This window comes from Bubalus bubalis, chromosome 5 (genome assembly GCF_019923935.1).
Source record: "Bubalus bubalis isolate 160015118507 breed Murrah chromosome 5, NDDB_SH_1, whole genome shotgun sequence".
NCBI classification, from domain to species: Eukaryota; Metazoa; Chordata; class Mammalia; order Artiodactyla; family Bovidae; genus Bubalus; species Bubalus bubalis.
This window is the reverse complement of record NC_059161.1, coordinates 50,549,068-50,569,546: the sequence shown is the minus strand read 5'-3', so window position 1 is coordinate 50,569,546 and position 20,479 is coordinate 50,549,068. Positions and strand designations below refer to the sequence as shown.

The window sequence follows — 20,479 nt, the reverse complement described above, 5'->3', positions numbered from 1 at the left end:
CTACAGCTGGTAATATTACCCATCCTTCCTTCAGAGAATTTAGCTGTCTCTTAGGGCTTCCCTGGTGGCTCAGATTGCAAAGAATCCACCTGCAATGCTGCAGGAGACCCGGCTTCGATTCCTGGGTCAGGATCCCCAGAGAAGGGAATGGCTACTCACTCCAGTATTCTTGCCTGGAGAATTCCATGGACAGAGGAGCCTGCCTGGCTGCAGTCCATGGGGTCACAAAGAGTCCACCACGACTGAGTGACTGGCACACACAAGGCGTCTATGTAATCTTCACCGACATCAGTCTCTCTTGCTTGGGCCCAGGTTAACCTGTGATCAATGTTTACCTCTTCTGTTTACAGAGCACGTGGTGAGGAAGACGTGGTTACTGACCCAGTGGACCTGCTGGGCAAGAGGATGGATTTCCAGATTCGCCTTGTGCAGTGCCTTGGCACCAAGTGGCTAAAGGAGGATGCGGAGAGGGGTGTTCAGATGGGGTACCAGCCTGCCCCGCCAAGCTGCTGAACGTGAACCACCCGGCCTGTGTGCCCTGGTGGGAGGGAGCCTTTCCTCAAGTTTTAGGAATGAGTTGATCATGACATTTGCTTAAGCTTTTCTGCTTGTTCAACTCCTAAATGACTACTTCCTCCTTCTGCTTAACAGAGGGAGAAGTTCCATGTCCCTCCGGGTCAGTGTGTACAGGTCAGCATGTACTGATTCTTCTAAGGAATTGAAGCCAAGAGTCAGGAATTTTAATTATCAGAAAGAGCATCTAGTGAACCTGTGTTATCAAAGTAGGATGATTGGGTTTATTTTTTTTTCAGTTGGAAACAAAAGGACTGTGTGTGACGATATGACAGAGGCACCAGATATGCTTAAACTAATTGGGCTAAAAGGATACTAAAAGATGAAGCAATAAAGAAGGAAGATTTTGAAGGACAAAAAACAAACCAAAAAACAAACCGCAGTGGAAAATTAATAACTTTAGATTATCTAAGTAGAAAGTATCAAAATCCTTTTCTCTTTTTGTTAGACTTTTAATAAGTATTATCTATGTAATGACGATATCTATGTTGAATAGCTGAGATGTTGGAGGTGGCAATCAGGAGAATCAACTGTAGGTCATCTTTTATCAACTAAATGGCAACCCACTCCAGTGTTTTTGCCTACAAAAGTCCATGGACAGCAGAGCCTGGCAGGCTACAATCCATAGGGTTGCAGAATTGGTCACGACTGAGCATGCACCCCTTTATCAACTAAACAAAGCAGGCTACAATTCTTTGGCTTATCTGATACTTTCCTTTAGAAATGTATCCCTTATAGTTTTGAGTTATGTTTTCTGTTCTTTTCTCAGGTACAGAATTTATGATCTTCCAAACACTTTATATACCAAGCCTGTATGGAAAATTGTGAATCCCCAAATTGATGAGACTGTCCAATTTACAACCTTAAATGCATCTCAGGAGTTTCTGAATTATTTACAGACAAACGCTCTCATTGTTGATTTATGGGGTCTTCAAGGTACCATGCTTACCTCCCCTTTTGCATGGTGCATTCCTCCGTCAGATATCGTGTTGTATATCTTAGGGCTGCAGAGGGAGGTTGCCAGGGTCTTGACAGCAGTGGCCAAGAGCTGTCTTCTCCTCAACCTCTGGGTTTTAGTCCACAGTTGATTACGTGGTTTAAACCTCCTCACACAACACTGTGAGTGGAGGATGAGACATTTCTTTCCTTGATGGTATCTACCTCACACTACAGAAGGCTGTGCTGAACTGAGCTGCTCTCGGCTGGACCTCATGGTCACAGGTGAAGGCCACATCCTGGTGGACACGAAGAAAATTTCCACGGCGATGGATACAGGTCAGGTGTGTTTATTTAAGTCACATTAAAAATAGATGTCACAGATAACTAAAAAAAATCTCAGATAATAGTTGCTTGGGGATCATCAATGTTCCCTCCCATTAAAAAGCCTCTTTCTTGATTTACTCCTGTGTACCTTGAGGGTCTTAAATCTTGGTTACCGCCCACCCCTCACTGCACCCCATCCAGTTTTCATAACATAGGAACAACAGCCAGTCTCAAAGGATATGCAAATAATGCACACAAGACTAACCCAACTTGTTTCTGTAGAGTACGTCAAACCAGATACCAGAGCTTTATCTGAAGCTGCTCAAGTTAGAACAGGAGACGGAACTGCTCAGAAACATAAACAGAGTCCTCAGAGAGGAAAATGTGCTTCTTAAAGAATCTATTGAGAGAACCAGTTCTAGTCAACAAGGTGAGAGGCCGCTCAAATCTTGGTGTTTATAGACTTTCTCTAAACTCCTACATTTGTGATGTGTATTTTCTAAGAAATGAGCTTTTAAATGAGTTAATATCTTGTTTCAGTTTTTTAAAAAAAGCAGAACATTTTTTCCTTGTAAGATTTCTTTGGATGGGTCCCAATTGGTACCTGATAAATGATGATGTAGTACAATGCCACCAAGATAATTAACTACATAAATATGTGGATAAATAGTTGTTGGTCAGTCACTTAGTCATGTCCAACTCTTTGAGACCCAATGGACTGCAGCATGCCAGGCTTCCCTGTCCTTCACAACTCCCAGAGTTTGCTCAAATTCATGTCCATTGAGTTGGTGATGCCATCCAACCATCTCATCTTCTGCCACCCACTTCTCCTCCTGCCCTCAGTCTTTCCCAGGATCAGAGTCTTTTCCAATGAGTCAGCTCTTCACATCAAGTGGACAAAGTATTGGGGCTTCAGCTTCAGCATTAGCCCTCCCAATGAATATTCAGGATTTTTAGGATTTTAGGATTGACTGGTTTGAGATGAACAAATAAATGTTCTCTTATCTTCCACCGTCAGCACATCAGCCTTCCAGGACCCGAAAGATCACCTGGATGACAGCACAAGGGCCACTAGCCAGAGACATTAATCAAATGTGCACCACCCAGCAAGTCAGCTACGACAGAGAATTTGCCAGAGCTCTTAAGGTGTTCTACCAAAGCATGAATGTGGCCAGAGGGCAGTTTCTCAAACTGAGACATTATAAACCTCCTGTGAGTATCTGGCATCCCAGGAGCCAAAGGATTATCTTTCCATTAAATGTAACTCTTGGATAGAAAGGCATTTCCCAAGGGTGGGGTGGGTGTGTGTTTAAGAAAAAGAGCAGGTCAGGCCGGGAACACTGTGAGTCTGCTGCTTTCAGGCTTCCACACATCTCTGCTCCCATTTTTCACTTCAGTGTACATCTGGTTGGTTCAAGGAGGCTGTGGCCCCTGCAGGATTGAGATTCCTGCACTTTATGACATATAGAATATCCCAGAAGTGCACGTTTGCTTTATTGTTATAAAACCAAAAAAAATATAATTCATCACACTACGATACTATAGGAGAAAAATCATGGTTACTTCAATAGATACCGAAAGAGCATGTGATAAAATTCAGCATCCTCCCACGATAAAAACTCTTAGCAAACTAGGAACAAAATGAACATTTCTTAATCTGATAAAGGCAGTCTTAAACAGACAGGAAGCATAATCTTAATGGTAAATCATAGATGTCAGCTATCTTCACTTTTTTTTGACATTGTACTTTAGGTTCTAGCCAGTGTAGCAAGGGCAGAAATAAAAGGTATAAAGACTGGAAAGGGGGATAAAAAGTAATAGTCATAATAGCAAACATTTATATAACATTTGGGGGCTTCCCAGGTGGCACTAGTGGTAGAGAACCCGCCTACCAATGCAGGTGAGATGTAAGAGACATGGGTTCGATCCTGGGGCAGGAAGATACCCTGGAGAAGAGAATGGCTACCAACTCCAGTATCTTGCCTGGGAAATCCCATGGACAGAGGAAACTTGAGGAATATAGTCCAGGAGGTTGCAGAGTTGGACACCACTTGGCAACTAAAAACAACAACATAATACTTACTAAGTGTTTTTATACTTATTGAGTTCTCACAACAACCAGATGGGTGTGTTTAAGTTAGTCGCTCAGTTATGTCCAACTCTTTGTGACCGCATGGACTGTAGCCCACCAGGCTCCTCTGTCCATGAAATTCTTCAGGCAAGAATACTGGAGTGGGTTGCCAATCCCTTCTCCAGGGGACCTTCCCGACACAGGGATTGAACCCCGGTCTCCTGCATTGGCAGGCAGATTCTTTAGCACTGAGCCACCAGGGAAGCCCATAAATCAGTATAAAAACTTAAAAAATTGTTGCCATTTATCTAATAAAAGTCAAAGATGCACCTCCCCTCAGTTCAGTTCAGTTCAGTTCAATCGCTCAGTCGTGTCCGACTCTTTGTGACCCCAAAAATCACAGCACGCCAGGCCTCCCTGTCCATCACCAACTCCCTGAGTTCACTCAGACTCGTGTCTATCGAGTCAGTGATGCCATCCAGCCATCTCATCCTTTCATCCCCTTCTCTTCCTGCCCCCAATCCCTCCCAGCATCAGAGTCTTTTCCAATGAGTCAACTCTTCGCATGAGGTGGCCAAAGTACTGGAGTTTCAGCTTTAGCATCATTCCTTCCAAAGAAATCCCAGGGCTCATCTCCTTCAGAATGGACTGGTTGGATCTCCTTGCAGTCCAAGGGGCTCTCAAGAGTCTTCTCCAACACCACAGTTCAAAAGCATCAATTCTTTGGCACTCAGCCTTCTTCACAGTTCAACTCTCACATCCATACATGACCACTGGAAAAACCATAGCCTTGACTAGACGAACCTTTGTTGGCAAAGTAATGTCTCTGCTTTTGAATATGCTATCTAGGTTGGTCATAACTTTCCTTCCAAGGAGTAAGCGTCTTCTAATTTCATGACTGCTGTCACCATCTGCAGTGATTTTGGAGCCCAGAAATATAAAGTCTGACACTGTTTCCACTGTTTCCCCATCTATCTGCCATGAAGTGATGGGACCGGATGCCATGATCTTCATTTTCTGAATGTTGAGCTTTAAGCCAACTTTTTCACTCTCCTCTTTCACTTTCATCCAGAGGCTTTTTAGTTCCTCTTCACTTTCTGCCTAAGGGTGGTGTCATCTGCATATCTGAGGTTATTGATATTTCTCTCGGCAATCTTGATTCCAGCTTGTGCTTCTTCCAGCCCAGAGACTCTCATGATGTACTCTGCATAGAAGTTAAAAAAGCAGGGTGACAATATACAGCCTTGACGTACTCCTTTTCCTATTTGGAACCAGTCTGTTGTTCCATGTCCAGTTCTAACTGTTGCTTCCTGACCTGCATACAAATTTCTCAAGAGGCAGATCAGGTGGTCTGCTATTCCCATCTCTTTCAGAATTTTCCACAGTTTATTGTGATCCACACAGTCAGAGGCTTTGGCATAGTCAATAAAGCAGAAATAGATGTTTTTCTGGAACTCTCTTGCTTTTTCCATGATCCAGCGGATGTTGGCAATTTGATCTCTGGTTCCTCTGCCTTTTCTAAAACCAGCTTGAACATCTGGAAGTTCACAGTTCATGTATTGCTGAAGCCTGGCTTGGAGAATTTTGAGCATTCCTTTACTAGCATGTGAGATGACTGCAATTGTGCGGTAGTTGGAGCATTCTTTGGCATTGCCTTTCTTTGGGATGGGAATGAAAACTGACCTTTTCCAGTCCTGTGGCCACTGCTGAGTTTTCCAAATTTGCTGGCATATTGAGTGAAGCACTTTCACAGCATCATCTTTCAGGATACGAAATAGCTCAACTGGAATTCCATCATCTCCACTAGCTTTGTTCATAGTGATGCTTTCTAAGGCCCACTTGACTTCACATTCCAGGATGTCTAGCTCTAGGTGAGTGATGACACCATCGTGATTATCTTGGTCATGAAGATCTTTTTTGTACAGTTCTTCTGTGTATTCTTGCCACCTCCTCTTAGTATCTTCTGCTTCTGTTAGTTCCATACCATTTCTGTCCTTTATTGAGCCCATTTTTGCATGAAATGTTCCCTTGGTATCTCTTATTTTCTTGAAGAGATCTCTAGTCTTTCCCATTCCGTTGTTTTCCTCTATTTCTTTGCATTGATCGCTGAGGAAGGCTTTCTTATCTCTTCTTGCTATTCTTTGGAACTCTGCATTCAGATGCTTATATCTTTCCTTTTCTCCTTTGCTTTTCGCTTCTCCTCTTTTCCCAGCTCTTTGTAAGGCCTCCACAGACAGCCATTTTGCTTTTTTGCATTTCTTTTCCATGGGGATGGTCTTGATCCCTGTCTCCCGTACAATGTTATGAACCTCCATCCATAGTTAATCAGGCACTCTATCTATCAGATCTAGACCCTTAAATCTATTTCTCACTTCCACTGTATAATCATAAGGGATTTGATTTAGGTCATATCTGAATGGCCTGTTGGTTTTCCCTACTTTCTTCAATTTAAGTCTGAATTTGGCAATAAGGAGCTCAGGATCTGAGCCACAGTCAGCTCCTGGTCTTGTTTTTGCTGACTGCATAGATCTTCTCCATCTTATAAGCCTGCAATTCAACTCCTCTTCTCCACAGAGTAAACTGGTTCTGCAGAGAACTGCGCCCTCATGCCCTGAGGCAGAGGTTCTCAAAGTGTGGTCCTCCGTATCAGCATCTGCAGCATTATCTGGAATCTTGTTAGAAATGCAAATTCCAGGGTCTCCTCCCAGACCTGCTGAGTCAGAATCTCTGGGTGTGAGGCCCAGTCAACTGGGCTTTAATGAGCCCTCTAGATTATTCTCGGAGAAGGCAATGGCACCCTACTCCAGTACTCTTGCCTGGAAAATCCCATGGACAAAGAAGCCTGGTAGGCTGCAGTCCATGGGGTCGCTAAGAGTAGGACACGACTGAGTGACTTCACTTTCATTTTTCACTTTCATGCATTGGAGAAGGAAATGGCAACCCGCTCCAGTGTTCTTGCCTGGAGAATCCCAGGGATGGTGGAGCATGATGGGCTGTCGTCTATAGGGTTGCAAAGAGTCGGACATGACTGAAGCGACTTAGCAGCAGCAGCAGCTAGATTATTCTGCCTTCGACTCAAGTTTGAACCACCTCTCTCGGTATGCTATGTATGTAATGAATTAATTTTTCTCCTGCCTATCTGGAATGGTCCTTGTTATAAACCATTCCTGAGAGAACTGGGAAGATAGTCATTCAAGTCATTTTCTGTTCTGTGGTTCAGATGGTGGTCCAGGTGAATAATCCTGTAGAAAGCCAGGCATATATGCATAAGATGGTATTTTAACCATTTTCCGTTATAGCTCCCCAAATGGAAACATCCTAATGCACATCCACAGAAGATAAGTAAATTACGGCACAAGTGGCCAGAAAACAGGCAAAATATAGGGCTGTTTAGGGCTGCATTCTAGGTGGCAAGAAAATGATGATGGACTTAGGTTAGTGGTTGCTTCTGGGGGTGGGGAAATGGGTGTGACCAGGAGGAAATCAAGAGACAGAGTGTTTTCTTGAGCAGACGTGTTTAACTTGTACCCAGAGATCAAATTGCCAACATCCGCTGGATCATGAAAAAAGCAAGAGAGTTCCAGAAAAGCATCTATTTCTGCTTTATTGACTATGCCAAAGCCTCTGACTGTGTGGATCACAATCAACTGTGGAAAATTCTGCAAGAGACGGGAATACCAGACCTCCTGATCTGCCTCTTGAGAAATTTGTATGCAGGTCAGGAAGCAACAGTTAGAACTGGACATGGAACAACAGACTGGTTCCAAATAGGAAAAGGAGTACGTCAAGGCTGTATATTGTCACCCTGTTTATTTAACTTCTATGCAGACTACATCATGAGAGTCTCTGGACTGGAAGAAGCACAAGCTGGAATCAAGATTGCCGAGAGAAATATCAATAACCTCAGATATGCAGATGACACCACCCTTATGGCAGAAAGTGAAGAGGAACTCAAAAGCCTCTTGATGAAAGTGAAAGTGGAGAGTGAAAAAGTTGGCTTAAAGCTCAACATTCAAAAATGAAGATAATGGCATCCGGTCCCATCATTTCATGGCAGATAGATGGGGAAACAGAGTCAGACTTTATTTTTCTGGGCTCCAAAATCACTGCAGATGGTGACTGCAGTCATGAAATTAGAAGACGCTTACTCCTTGGAAGGAAAGTTATGACCAACCTAGATAGCATATTGAAAAGCAGAGACATTACTTTGCCAACAAAGGTCTGTCTAGTCAAGGCTATGGTTTTTCCAGTGGTCATGTACGGATGTGAGAGTTGAACTGTGAAGAAGGCTGAGTGCTGAAGAATTGATGCTTTTGAACTGTGGTGTTGGAGAAGACTCTTGAGAGCCCCTTGGACTGCAAGGAGATCCAACCAGTCCATTCTGAAGGAGATGAGCCCTGGGATTTCTTTGGAAGGAACGATGCTAAAGCTGAAACTCCAGTACTTTGGCCACCTCATGCGAAGAGTTGACTCATTGGAAAAGACTCTGATGCTGGGAGGGGTTGGGGGCAAGAGGAGAAGGGGACGACAGAGGATGAGATGGCTGGATGGCATCACCGACTCAATGGACGTGAGTCTGAGTGAACTCCGGGAGTTGGTGCTGGACAGGGAGGCCTGGCGTGCTGCGATTCATGGGGTCGCAAAGAGTCGGACACGACTGAGTGACTGATCTGATGCATACATTTGGGGCACTCTTTTGCATGTATCAGTTCAGTTCAGTTGCTCAGTCATGTCTGACTCTTTGTGACCCCATGGACTGCAGCATGCCAGGCTTCCCTGTCCATCACCAACTCCTGGAGCTTGCTCAAACTCATGTCCATTGAGTCAGTGATACCATCCAATCATCTTATCCTCTATCATCCCCTTCTCTTCCTGCCTTCAATCTTTCCCAGAATCAGGGTCTTTCCCAGTGAGTCAGTTCTTCCCATCAGGTGGCCAAAGGATTGAAGCTGAAGCTTCAACATCAGTCCTGCCAATGAATGGTCAGGACTGATTTCCTTTAGGATTGATTGGTTGGATCTCCTTGCAGTCCAAGGGACTCTCAAGAGTCTTCTCCAACACCACAGTTCAAAAGCATCAAGTCTTCAGCGCTCAGCTCACAATAAAGAAAGAAAGAAAAACTACTGTGGTGAAAGACACTAAAAATAAAGTAAAAAATAAGCCACAACCTGGGAGAATCTATTTGTATTGTTGTTGTTGTTGTTCAGTCACTCAGTCGTGTCCAACTCTTTGTGACTCCATGGACTGCAGCACTCCAGGCTTTCCTGTCCTTTACCATGTCCCAGGGTTTGCTTAAACTCATGTCTGCTGAGTCAGTGATGTTAGTATCCAGACTAAACAAACAACTACATATTTATTAAAATAAGAAAGACAACACGTGGCAAAACACATTGGAAAAAATGGCCAAAGTCTTTGAGCAGGCATTTCACTAACCATCAGGGAAACAGAAACTAAAAGGAGGTGCCATGACACACTACCTGCCCCCTGCCCATTCCCCATCTCTGTGAGCACCGTCACCTCCTCTACCATTGCTCACCGGCGCCCTGGCCCACAGGGGTATCTGCAGTCCTTTCTCCTATGGGGCAGGGGACCCGTATCAGTCAACCCTATTGATGGGAGAATCCCCACCCACATGTCCTTTGCAAACTTCAGAACGTCTACAGTATTATGCCAGTCCCAAATATTTGGATTCTCTCACCAATTTTCCCTGTTGACAATAAGCAATGGTTAGAACTGGACATGGAACAGACTGGTTCCAAATAGGAAAAGGAGTATGTCAAGGCTATATATTGTCACCCTGCTTATTTAACTTATATGCAGAGTACATCATGAGAAATGCTGGGCTGGAGGAAGCACAAGCTAGAATCAAGATTGCTGGGAGGAATATCAATAACCTCAGATATGCAGATGACACCACCCTTATGGCAGAAAGTGAAGAAGAACTAAAGAGTCTCTTGATGAAAGTGAAAGAGGAGAGTGAAAAAGTTGGCTTAAGGCTCAACATTCAGAAAACGAAGATCATGGCACCTGGTCCCATCACTTCATGGCAAATAGATGGGGAAACAGTGGAAACAGTGAGAGACTTTATTTTTCTGGGCTCCAAAATCACTGCAGATGGTGATTGCATCAATGAAATTAAAAGACACTTACTCCTTGGAAGGAAAGTTATGACTAATCTAGACAGCATATTAAAAAGCAGAGACATTACTTTGCTGACGAAGGTCTGTCTAGTCAAGGCTATGGTTTTTCCAGTGATCATGTATGGATGTGAGAGTTGGACTGTGAAGAAAGCTGAGTGCCGAAGAATTGATGTTTTTGAACTGTGGTGTTGGAGAAGACTCTTGAGAGTCCCTTGGACTGCAAGGAGATCCAACCAGTCCATTCTGAAGGAGATCAGTCCTGGGTGTTCATTGGAAGGACTGATGTTGAAGGTGAAGCTCCAATACTTTGGCCACCTGATGAGAAGAGCTGACTCACTGGAAAAGACCCTGATGCTGGGAAAGATTGAGGGCAGGAGGAGAAGAGGACAACAGAGGATGAGATGGTTGGATGGCATCATCGACTTGATGGACATGGGTTTGGGTGGACTCCGGGAGTTGGTGATGGACAGGGAGGCCTGGCGTGCTGCGGTTCATGGGGTCGCAAAGAGTAGGACACAACTGAGCGACTGAACTGAACTTAAAGGGTCATTTAGGCAGGCTTCCTAAACCAGACCTGCTCCTAGGTGAATTGTTGCCTCTGGTAGCAGCTTTCAAATGCAGCTTTCCAGCTCAAAGGGAGACCTTACTGGGCACCCCCTCATGTACACACACCATCCTTTTACTATAATGAAGTGAGTCTACTAAGACTGAAACTGAGCAGGACACTTCAGGCCCTTTTGAGTACACATCCCCTCGTTCTTGTTTGGAGAAAAAGACTTTCCTCTCTTAGACCTTCCCTGAGTTCCAAAGAGCAGATTCAAGCAATTACTAACTAGAGAAGTAAGGGAACACAGACACAAAGGAAAAACAAGCCCAGCAACATCTTTTCCATGACTGTCAGCTTAAAACAATGCGTTGACTTATGACCCCAAACTGTGGAGATAATGCTCTATCAAATGGCCCCAAGTGTGAGGGGAATCACACTGACTGAAACTCACCCTGGCCAGGCACCATAGTTACCATTTGTATGAGTTATTTTAGGACAGGAGGTCCTGGTAAGGAACATGAAACTAATAAGCCACCACCAACTGGAAGAGTTCAGGAAAGGTCAAAAGGTGACACCACATGTCCAACCACCTCCCAGAATCCTTCTCACTGCCATCCATCTTTGCTGAGCAATGTACGCACCACCAGGAAAGACTCTGAACCAGAATGATTGGCCAAAGACAACCCGGAAACTAATCCGATCATCATAAAACCCACTGTAAGCCATGTGGCAGAGCAGTTCTCCTGGGTTCCCTTACCTTACTGCTCTCTGCCTGGGCATCCCTTTCCCAATAAAATCTCTTGCTTTGTCAACACATGTGTCTCCTCTGACAATTCATTTCTGAGTATTAGGCCAGAGTCTACCTTCTGGCCCTGGAAGGGGTTCCCCTTCCTGCAACACAAGCAGTCTTAAAATTAGTGACACTGGGTCAATTAAGAACTGAATTCCTGAGCCATCAGGAATTATAACAATAATTGTAACAATAATAACCATCATTGCTTTTGCTCTCTCCCCAAAAGAAGTTAAGGGATCACAAGACCATGATATACTAGTTTGCTAGGACACAGATCAATCACAATGACAGACTCAAGTTACAAGATGATGCTCAGAAGTCTGCAACTGAGGTCTTACAGGGGAGCTGAAATCACATACCACCCCCCACCCCCTTTACTTTTGCTTTTAAAACCCTTGCACCCTGGCCAGCCAGTAGGATGGATATGAGATGAGTCTGGGTCTCCCATCTTCAGAGTTGGCACCTCCTCAACTAATACAAGCTTCTTTGCTCCAAACTCCACTATTGCAGTTTGTTTGGCTTCACTGTGCATTGGGCATATGAATTTGGGGCTTGACAACAATATCATTTTTTTCTTTCATTTTTAGGAAGATGATCAAATGCTTCGGCCATTTGTACACCAACAGTCACAAATGTTAAAGGACTTTGGGGACTTACTTGAATCCAGCTTGTGGAAACTGAAAAATGATGTTGCTCTTATAGTGAAACAGAAGAAAGAATGTTTATTGCATGCGGAATAGTGTTCATTTCAGTTGCTCAGTCCTGTCCGACTCTGTGACCCCAAAGACTGCAGCACTCCAGGCTTCCCTGTCAATCACCAACTCTTGGAGCTTGCTCAAACTCATGTCCATCGAGTCAGTGATGCCATCCAACCATCTCATCCTCTGTCGTCCCCTTCTCCTCATGCCTTCAATCTTTCCCAGAGGATACACCAACTGAAAACATTTGCGCTTTGAGTTGTCAAGATTATTTAATTAACTTGGCTATCGGAGCTGAATCATGGACTCAACCTAGTCAACCCATTTCTCACTCACTCAACCTATTACACTGCTTTCAAGCAAAATTCCTTTTTATTTGATTTAAAATCATGTAAAAATGAATTCAGGCTGAAGGTGAGGTGGAAAATATGAGCAGTGAATGGTTAGCACTCAGCAAGAGGATCGACTGCCTGGAGCTGAATCCATGACTAATCAGTTCTGTGGTTTGGAGCAAGCCATGTTCCCTCTCTAAGTCTCTTTCCTTATCTGTTCTTCTTTAAGTTAAAGACCCTCTTTCTTCTGTACAGTTTTACCAGCTGCTGCTGCTGCTAAGTCGCTTCAGTCCAACTCTGTGCAACCCTATAGACGGCAGCCCACCAGGCTCCTCCGTCCCTGGGATTCTCCAGGCAAGAACACTGGAGTGGGCTGCCATTTCCTTCTCCAATGCATGAAAGTGAAAAGTGACAGAGTTGCCGTCTAACATGAGTAAGATTCTTATCAGTTTCATGCCTCTCACTGTATTGCAGAAATTCCATAAAGGAAATGATTGTCCTCTTTACATGATGAATGTAACAGAACACTTATTTGTGTTTATGGTATGATTACAAAAGGAATAGTCTTTGCCTTATTTTTAGGCTTCGGTGGAAAATGTAGTTAAATATAAAAGTAAATTAGAGAAAAGTTTTGCTTAGGCAGTGAAAATCAGTAGCAATTTACCAGCTACATCTTTCAAACTAACCACAGGTATAGAACCAGGGAAAATGAATGATAAACCCAGTTATTAGCAGGACACAGACCGCTTGGGAAGCACATTTCTACCATTACTCAATTACACAGACATGTCCAAACACAAATCCACTGTTCAATTGACAATCCTTTATTATTAAACTTTAGGTAAGAGTCCAGAATCCGTCAGTGTAGATGGGTGAAAAACTAGGCTAAAACAGCAAAAACTGCAGTTTCATTTGGCAAAGGCCTACACTATGCAGAGACATTCATGGGAAAGTGAGATCCCACTTGACACCATGACAAGGAAAACAGCAGCCACTATCTCACACGACCACCAGCCTGGGTGTGTCAGCAACACAGAGAGAGCCACCCTTCCCATCCTCTGATCTGCCAGCTCACTTATAAAAAATGACCATGAATTCTTCAATGAAAAAGTCAGTCAAATATTAAGTTTTCTCTCAAAAGCAATAAAATCACAAAAATCAGCTAAGATTTGAAATTTGGGGTAAGCTAGTACAATTTCCTGCTTTTAATGTATACATATTTTAGATTTGACAATCTTTTCCACATATAGTCAGATAGGTTTATAGAAGCATTTCAACATACCAAATTAAAAAGCTGTTAATTCATACATTTTATGACTTCAATTAATTATTCAAATATTTAGACTTCAGTGCTACTAATGACACTAAATTCAATGCCATGTTCATTGAGTCTGTCAATCAACTTTGTTCTGGAGAAAGCTGCTCCGGGCGTGAAGACTCCACCCCTGTAAGACAAGATAAAAACAGTGCACAATGCCCAGCTCCAGCCCCTTCCTCTGCTAGTATGATCTGCTGGACAGCTAGCTATCAAAGCAATGCAAAACTTATAAAAACCCGATTCTTGATTTCATCATGGACTGTTTTTGGTTCCATTTCTAAAACCAGCCAAGTGAGCAAGTAGCTGTTATTCAAGAGGAAACTAGTACCTAGCAAACCTGTCTCGACTGGTTCAGTGATAATGAGACTGTTTCCACAACACTGGTGTGTGTGTGTTGGAAGGGCCACATGGAGGGTTATCAACCCAAGTAACAGTTGCTGTTTATAAAGTCAGCCCTAAGACTCAGGAAGATTAAATATATACATGCATGCATGCTAAGTCGCTTCAGTTGTGTCCAACTCTTTGGGACCCCATGGACTGTAGCCTGCCAGGCTCCTCTGCGATTCTCCAGGCAAGAATACTGGAGTGGGTTGCCATGCCCTTCTTCAGGGGATCGTCTCTACCTAGGCATTGAACCCATGTCTCTGTCTCCTACACTGGCAGGCGGGTTCTTTACTACTTGTGCCACCTGGGAAGCCTCTAAATACACACATGGACAAAATAAACTTAGGTAATCAATTATTAATAAAGCATAAACAGGACAAATAGGATGAAAAGTTTTTTTACATGTAATGGCTACCATTCAGAAAATGCTCAATATTTTCAAAGGGTATACAAATATTTGAAGAAAATATAATTAAGTTTCACTTTATATAATTTTTATGTTTATTACTTACTAGTTTCAGGTCATACCTGATTTGTTTCTAAGCCTGCAAGCCTATGCTTATTTGTAAAGCTGGCCTACTTTTAGGCTAACAGCTAAATCCTCCAGTAAGATAGTGTACTTAATAATTATCTAGCCAGGATGCCATGAATCAAGGCTCTCACTGGCAGCTGGGTATTATTCAGCATGGATTAAGGGCTCCTGCCAATAACACTGAACTACGGGGACATTTTTTTGAGCAGCTAATTGGGATCTGAGTTATTTTTCGAAGGAACTGAAGCCAACTTACATGGCTCTCAACTTCTTTCTCCTCTCATTTCTTTCTGCACTGTTCCTAGAAGTCAGTAAGGAACTTCCTCACGATTTTAAGTTCATCTCTCTTTTTGGATCAAAGATACTGTAAACCCAATACCTGAAAACTGAACTAAAATAAGCTAAAATATAACATAAATGGAAAAGATATCTTTAAATTTGAAGAAAACCAGACTCACGCCTTAGGAAGATCAGAGGCATCATTTAGAAGAATCATGGCTGCCTGGACCATGGCTATGGAGGTAGATACATAGCCAGCTTCTGCAGAAAACAGGTGATCAAGAAAAAGAAAGTATCCATAAACTAGACATTCAACAGCACCAAAAAATCAAATGGTAGATTTTATATCTTAGTGTACAGAATTTCCTTAATACTCTGTTCATGAAATAACAAAAATAACAATTAACATTTATATAGTCCTTATTAAGTGTTAGGAACTGTATTAAGTGCTTTAAATCTATTAAACTCATTTAATCCTCTTAACAATCATACAAGATTAGTACTATTTTATATCCATTTTACAGATGAGGAAACTGAGGCATAGAGAGATTAAGCGCCTCATTCACATTCACAGAGTTAGACAGTGGTTGAACCAGAATCACATGCGGGCAGCTAGCTCAAGCCAACACTCTTACCAATGATCCTAGATTTATTCATACACTGTGTGATCTTTGCGACCCCTTAGACTGCAGCCCGTTCAGCTCCTTTGTCCATGGGATTCTCCAGGCAAGAATACTGGAGTGGGTTGCCATTTCCTCCTCCAGGGGATCTTCCCGACACAGGGATCAAACCCTGGTCTCCTGCATTGTGGGCAGATTCTTTACCATCTGAGTCACCAGGGAAGCCCAACTCACACTAAACTGACCTTTATCAATCAAATTCACTTTAAAAAAGACTCAGTTTCTTAAAGGACAACTGAGTAACTCTAAAAGAAGTCTAACTTTAAGAAGTAACTTTAAAAGAAGTCTATAAACCAGTATAACATTGGTGTTTATATTCATGTCAAATAAGAACATAGCTTATCCTAAAAACCCAAGTAGAAATTTGAAAAAAAATGCAAAATGCAAAGATATCTTTGCTATTTGGCTTGATTAAAAACTGTACAACAGATGCCCGTGATCTATTAGGAAGGATGGTAATGAAACATAACTCACAGTGGGGCTGTCTCTGTATAGTTCTCTAAAATTTGTACTACTAGTTATTGAATGTTTTAGGGTGACAGTTTTTTAACAACCTATCAAAATTTTTACCCTCCCTGGAAAAACACACATGTGCACATATTTTACTAGCCATGTCAGGGTGATCACAGACTCCAAAGAAAGCTTGGACCACAGCCTTGATTATAATTATACTACTGTTATAAGTAAAAGGCTTTAAAGTGACCCTTGAGTATGAGAGTAGAACAGATAAATATCAATCAGCCCCTTGTCTTCTTATATTAAAAATTCCATTCAGAATTACCGAATCATACTGAAAGGAAAAAAAAAAAATCAGAGAGAGGTATACAACAATAAAACTGAATGACACCAGTAATTCCAATCCTTCTTTTGACAGAATTATTTATCATTATTAACTTAAATAACTGTGTAAATTTATTTCTAAAACAAATTTTAAAAAGAAATTATGACTAGTACACCACTTTGTAACTTAAGACAATGTAAAACTCCCAAACGTTCTTAAGTCACATGTGAAATACCTGGTCCTTTCACCTGAGTACAAATTCTGATATTTGGTTTGTTCTTAACAGGGGAAACGCCTTGGCTGAATCCTTGACCAAAAAATGTCATCGTAAATGACGAAGCATCAATCTGAGGAATAGAAAGCAAAGAGTTTATTAAATAAATATGTCATTTCCTCCTTGAACACAATGAAACATTCTATCAACATTATACTTCATATAAGACATTTTTAATAGATACAACAATCAATATTCTATTAGACAGAATATCCTGTCATCCTTAACTAAGCATGGAACAAAAAATAATTCTTTGAAGAACCGTAAGTTTTGCTGACTGGTGTAATGTTCTGGGGACAGAGGTAGTGAGGAATATAGCTGAGTCTTAGTGAAGAATAAAGATGAATCTTAGGCTGTGGCTGAAAGAACAGCATTACTAAAACAGGCAGTTTCAGAGGAAAAGCTGGAGGTAGTTTTTATTTTAGGACAGAATATGTTACTCTGGCTTTAGATATGTTTGAGGTGAGAAGACAAAAATAGTCCGCAAGTAATGGTAATATTGGCCTAGGATATAGACACAAAACTGCTCCATTTAGAAGTATAAAAATTTGATTCAAAATTAAATTATAGAAGATTTATCCAAGCATCTGTCATAATCACTAAACTTAGAAATAAAGTAACAAAGCCATGGTGAACAAATTTTTATTAAGTATAAACCAACTGTCAGACATTATGTTAGGCCCTGCGACATAAAGTATTTACAAAATAAAATATACAGCATTTCTAGAGCTTAGTTTAGGGGAAGGGGGAAGATTGTGTGTGTGTGTGTGTGTGTGTGTGTGTCTACACACACACATGAGATCTAGTAACAATATGAAACATGAATTAGAAGTACAGGGTTAGTTTAGTGGAGAGCATTATTAAATTTACTGAGCAGGAGGCCAGGGTCTTGAATTGTCTGTGTCCTCACAGCACACATACATATCTAATAGAGAAGTTTATTACAAAGAAAAGTAAAGTAGGTACCAGAAAAGAGAAATTATTATTTAAAAGCAAAACCAGACAAGGTGGCTACAAGAAATGAAAATTACAGCCCATATCTCTGATAAATATAAGTGCAAAATGAAAGCAAAAGTCAGTCAGTTGTATCCAACTCTTTGCGACCCCATGGACCATAGCCTGCCAGGCTCCTCTGTTCATAGAATTCTCCAGGCCAGAATACTGAAGTGGGTAGCTGTTCCCTTCTCCAGGGGATCTTCCCAACCCAGGAACTGAACCCAGGTCTCCTGCATTGAAGGGGGATTCTTTACCAACTGAGACACCAGGGAAGCCTCAGCTTCCTATGCAAAGTCCTCAGCAAAATATTAGCAAAGTGAATTCAACAATACATTGGATGGACCATAAGCTATAATTAAGATCTGGCTGTCACGATAGTGGTAAAGAACCCGCCTACCAATACAGGAGGTATAAAAGACATGGGTTCGATCCCTGGGTCAGGAAGATCCCCTGGAGGAGGGCATTGCAACCCATTCCAGTATTCTTGCCTGGAGAATCCCATGGAGAGAGGAGCCTGTCCATAGGGTCGCAAAGAGTTGGACACAACTGAAGTGACTTTGCACAGCACAGCACAGCACATACTATACTTAAGTGGGATTTAGTTTAGGGATGCAAACATGTTCAACATCCACAAATAAGTCAATGTGATATTCCACATTAACAAAATAAAGGATAAAAATCATATAATCATCTTAAACACAGGAAAAGCACTTGACAAAATTCAACATCCATTTATAATAAAAAGTCTCAACAAAGTGTGTATATAGAGGGGACATATTTCAACATAATAAAGGCCACATATGACAAACCCATAGCCAACAGCATACTCGATGGTGAAAAGTTGACAGCTTTTCTGAAAGCTATTTCTTCTAAGATCAGAAACAAGACAAGAACACCCACTCTTGCCACTTCTATTTAACATAGTATCTGGCGGTCCTAGTCACAACCATCAGACAAGAAACAGAAATACAAGGAATCTAAATTGGAAAGTAAGGAGTAAAATTTTCACTGTATGCAGAGGTCATGGTATTATATATAGAATATCCTGAAGATCCCACAAAAAAACTACTAAAACTAATAAATGAACTCAGTAAAGTTACAGGATATAAATACAAAGTTAACATACAGAAATTTATTGCATTTCTATATACTAACAACAATCAGAAAGAGAAATTAAGAAAACAATCTTATTTACAATCCCATCAAAAGGAATAATACCAAGAAATAAATCTAATCAAGGATGTAAAATACTTGTGCTCGAGAAACCATGACACTAATGAAAGAAACTGAAGATGACACATAGAAATAGATACCATGCTCTTGGATTGTAAGAACTAATATTGTTAAAATGACAACACTACCCAAGAAAATCTACACAGTCAATGCAATACCTATCAAAATACCAATGGCATTTTTCACAGAATGAGACCAAATAATTCTTAAATTTGAAGTCAAAAGACCTCAAAGAGTCAAAGAATCCTGAGAAACAATAACAAAGCTAGAAGTATCATCTTCTCTAATTTCAAATTACAGTACAGAAGTACAGTAATCAAAAGAGTATGGTACTGAGAACTCCCTGGTGGTACAGGGGTTAGAATGCCATGCTTCCACTGCAGGAAGCATGGGTTCAATCTCTGGTTGGGGAACTAAGATCCTGTAAGCTGTGCAGCATGGCCAAAAAAACCCCCAAAACTAGTATGGTACTGGCACAAAAAAAAAATAGACACACAGATCAATGGAACAGAATAGAGAGCACAGAGATAATCCCACACTTACATGTTCAATTAATCTACAAGAGAGGAGGCACGAACACACAACAAAAAAGACAGTCTCTTTAATAAACTGTGTTGGGAAAATTGGGAAACCTGTGTTGGGAAAATTACAGCTACATGCAAAAAATCAAACTGGACTACTGTTTCACAACATATAGAAAAGTAAACTCAAAATGGATTAAGAACTTAAATGTAAGACTTGAAACCACAAAACTCCTGAGAGGAAAATATAGGTAGTATGCTCTTTGACACCAGTCTTAGTATTTTACTGGATGTCTTCTTAGCAGAAACAAAAGCAAAAATATACAAGTGGAACTACATTAAACTGAATTTTGCACAGTGAAACTATCAACAAAACAAAAAGACTGCCTACTGAATGGAGAAGATATTTGCAAAAAATGTATCCAATAAGGAGTTAATATCTAAAATATACAAAAATACATACAACTCAACCAAACAATCTGATTAAAAATGGGCCTGAATAGACATTTTCCCCAAAATACATACAGGTGACTAACAAAACCTGCTCAGTGTCAGTGATCATCAGGGAAATGCAAATCATACAATCCAATAAGTCCACTTCCAGATATTTATTTGAAGCAAACCAAAACACTAATTTGAAAAAATATATGCATCCCCATGTTCACTGCAGCGTTATTTATAATAGCTGAGATATGGAAAACAACCTAAATGTCCACTGATGTGCAAAGAAAATGTAGTGAGTGTGTGTGTGTGTCCATGTACACACACACACACACACACACACACAGGGATATTATTCAGCCATAAAAAAGAATGAAATCCTGCCATCTGTGATGACATGGATGGACTTCAAGTAAAGTAAGACAAAGATAAATACTGTATGTTCTGTCATTGGTGAGAACGTAAATGGGTGCAGCCACCATAGAAAACAGGATGGAAGTTCCTTAAAAAAACTAAAAACAGAGCTGCCATATGATCCAGCAATCCCACTCCTGGCCATATATCAAGAAAAAAGGAAAACTTTAATTCAAAAGATAAATGCATGCAAATGTTCATAGCAGCAC

General features: G+C 41.3%; 2 protein-coding genes across 2 annotated transcripts in view; one reads left to right on the top strand and one right to left on the bottom strand.

Moving 5' to 3' along the window:
• Positions 1-12,179, top strand: part of LOC102404008 (kinesin-like protein KIF28P) — a 61,051-nt gene extending 48,872 nt beyond the window's left edge. Inside the window, exons 16-21 of the mRNA XM_025286022.3 lie at positions 351-485; positions 1,343-1,509; positions 1,747-1,853; positions 2,119-2,266; positions 2,855-3,048; positions 11,975-12,179. Of these exons, the coding sequence (XP_025141807.2) occupies positions 351-485; positions 1,343-1,509; positions 1,747-1,853; positions 2,119-2,266; positions 2,855-3,048; positions 11,975-12,127 (904 nt within the window). The 3' untranslated portion in view covers positions 12,128-12,179. The remainder of the gene's footprint in view (positions 1-350; positions 486-1,342; positions 1,510-1,746; positions 1,854-2,118; positions 2,267-2,854; positions 3,049-11,974) is intronic.
• A 1,041-nt stretch (positions 12,180-13,220) lies between these two features.
• The window catches only part of SCCPDH (saccharopine dehydrogenase (putative)), a 29,057-nt gene continuing 21,798 nt past the window's right edge, over positions 13,221-20,479 (bottom strand). The window contains exons 10-12 of the mRNA XM_006062421.3: positions 16,627-16,738; positions 15,110-15,191; positions 13,221-13,862 (exon numbers count right to left, since the gene is read on the bottom strand). Coding sequence (XP_006062483.1) covers positions 13,757-13,862; positions 15,110-15,191; positions 16,627-16,738 — 300 coding nt within the window. The 3' untranslated portion in view covers positions 13,221-13,756. The remainder of the gene's footprint in view (positions 13,863-15,109; positions 15,192-16,626; positions 16,739-20,479) is intronic.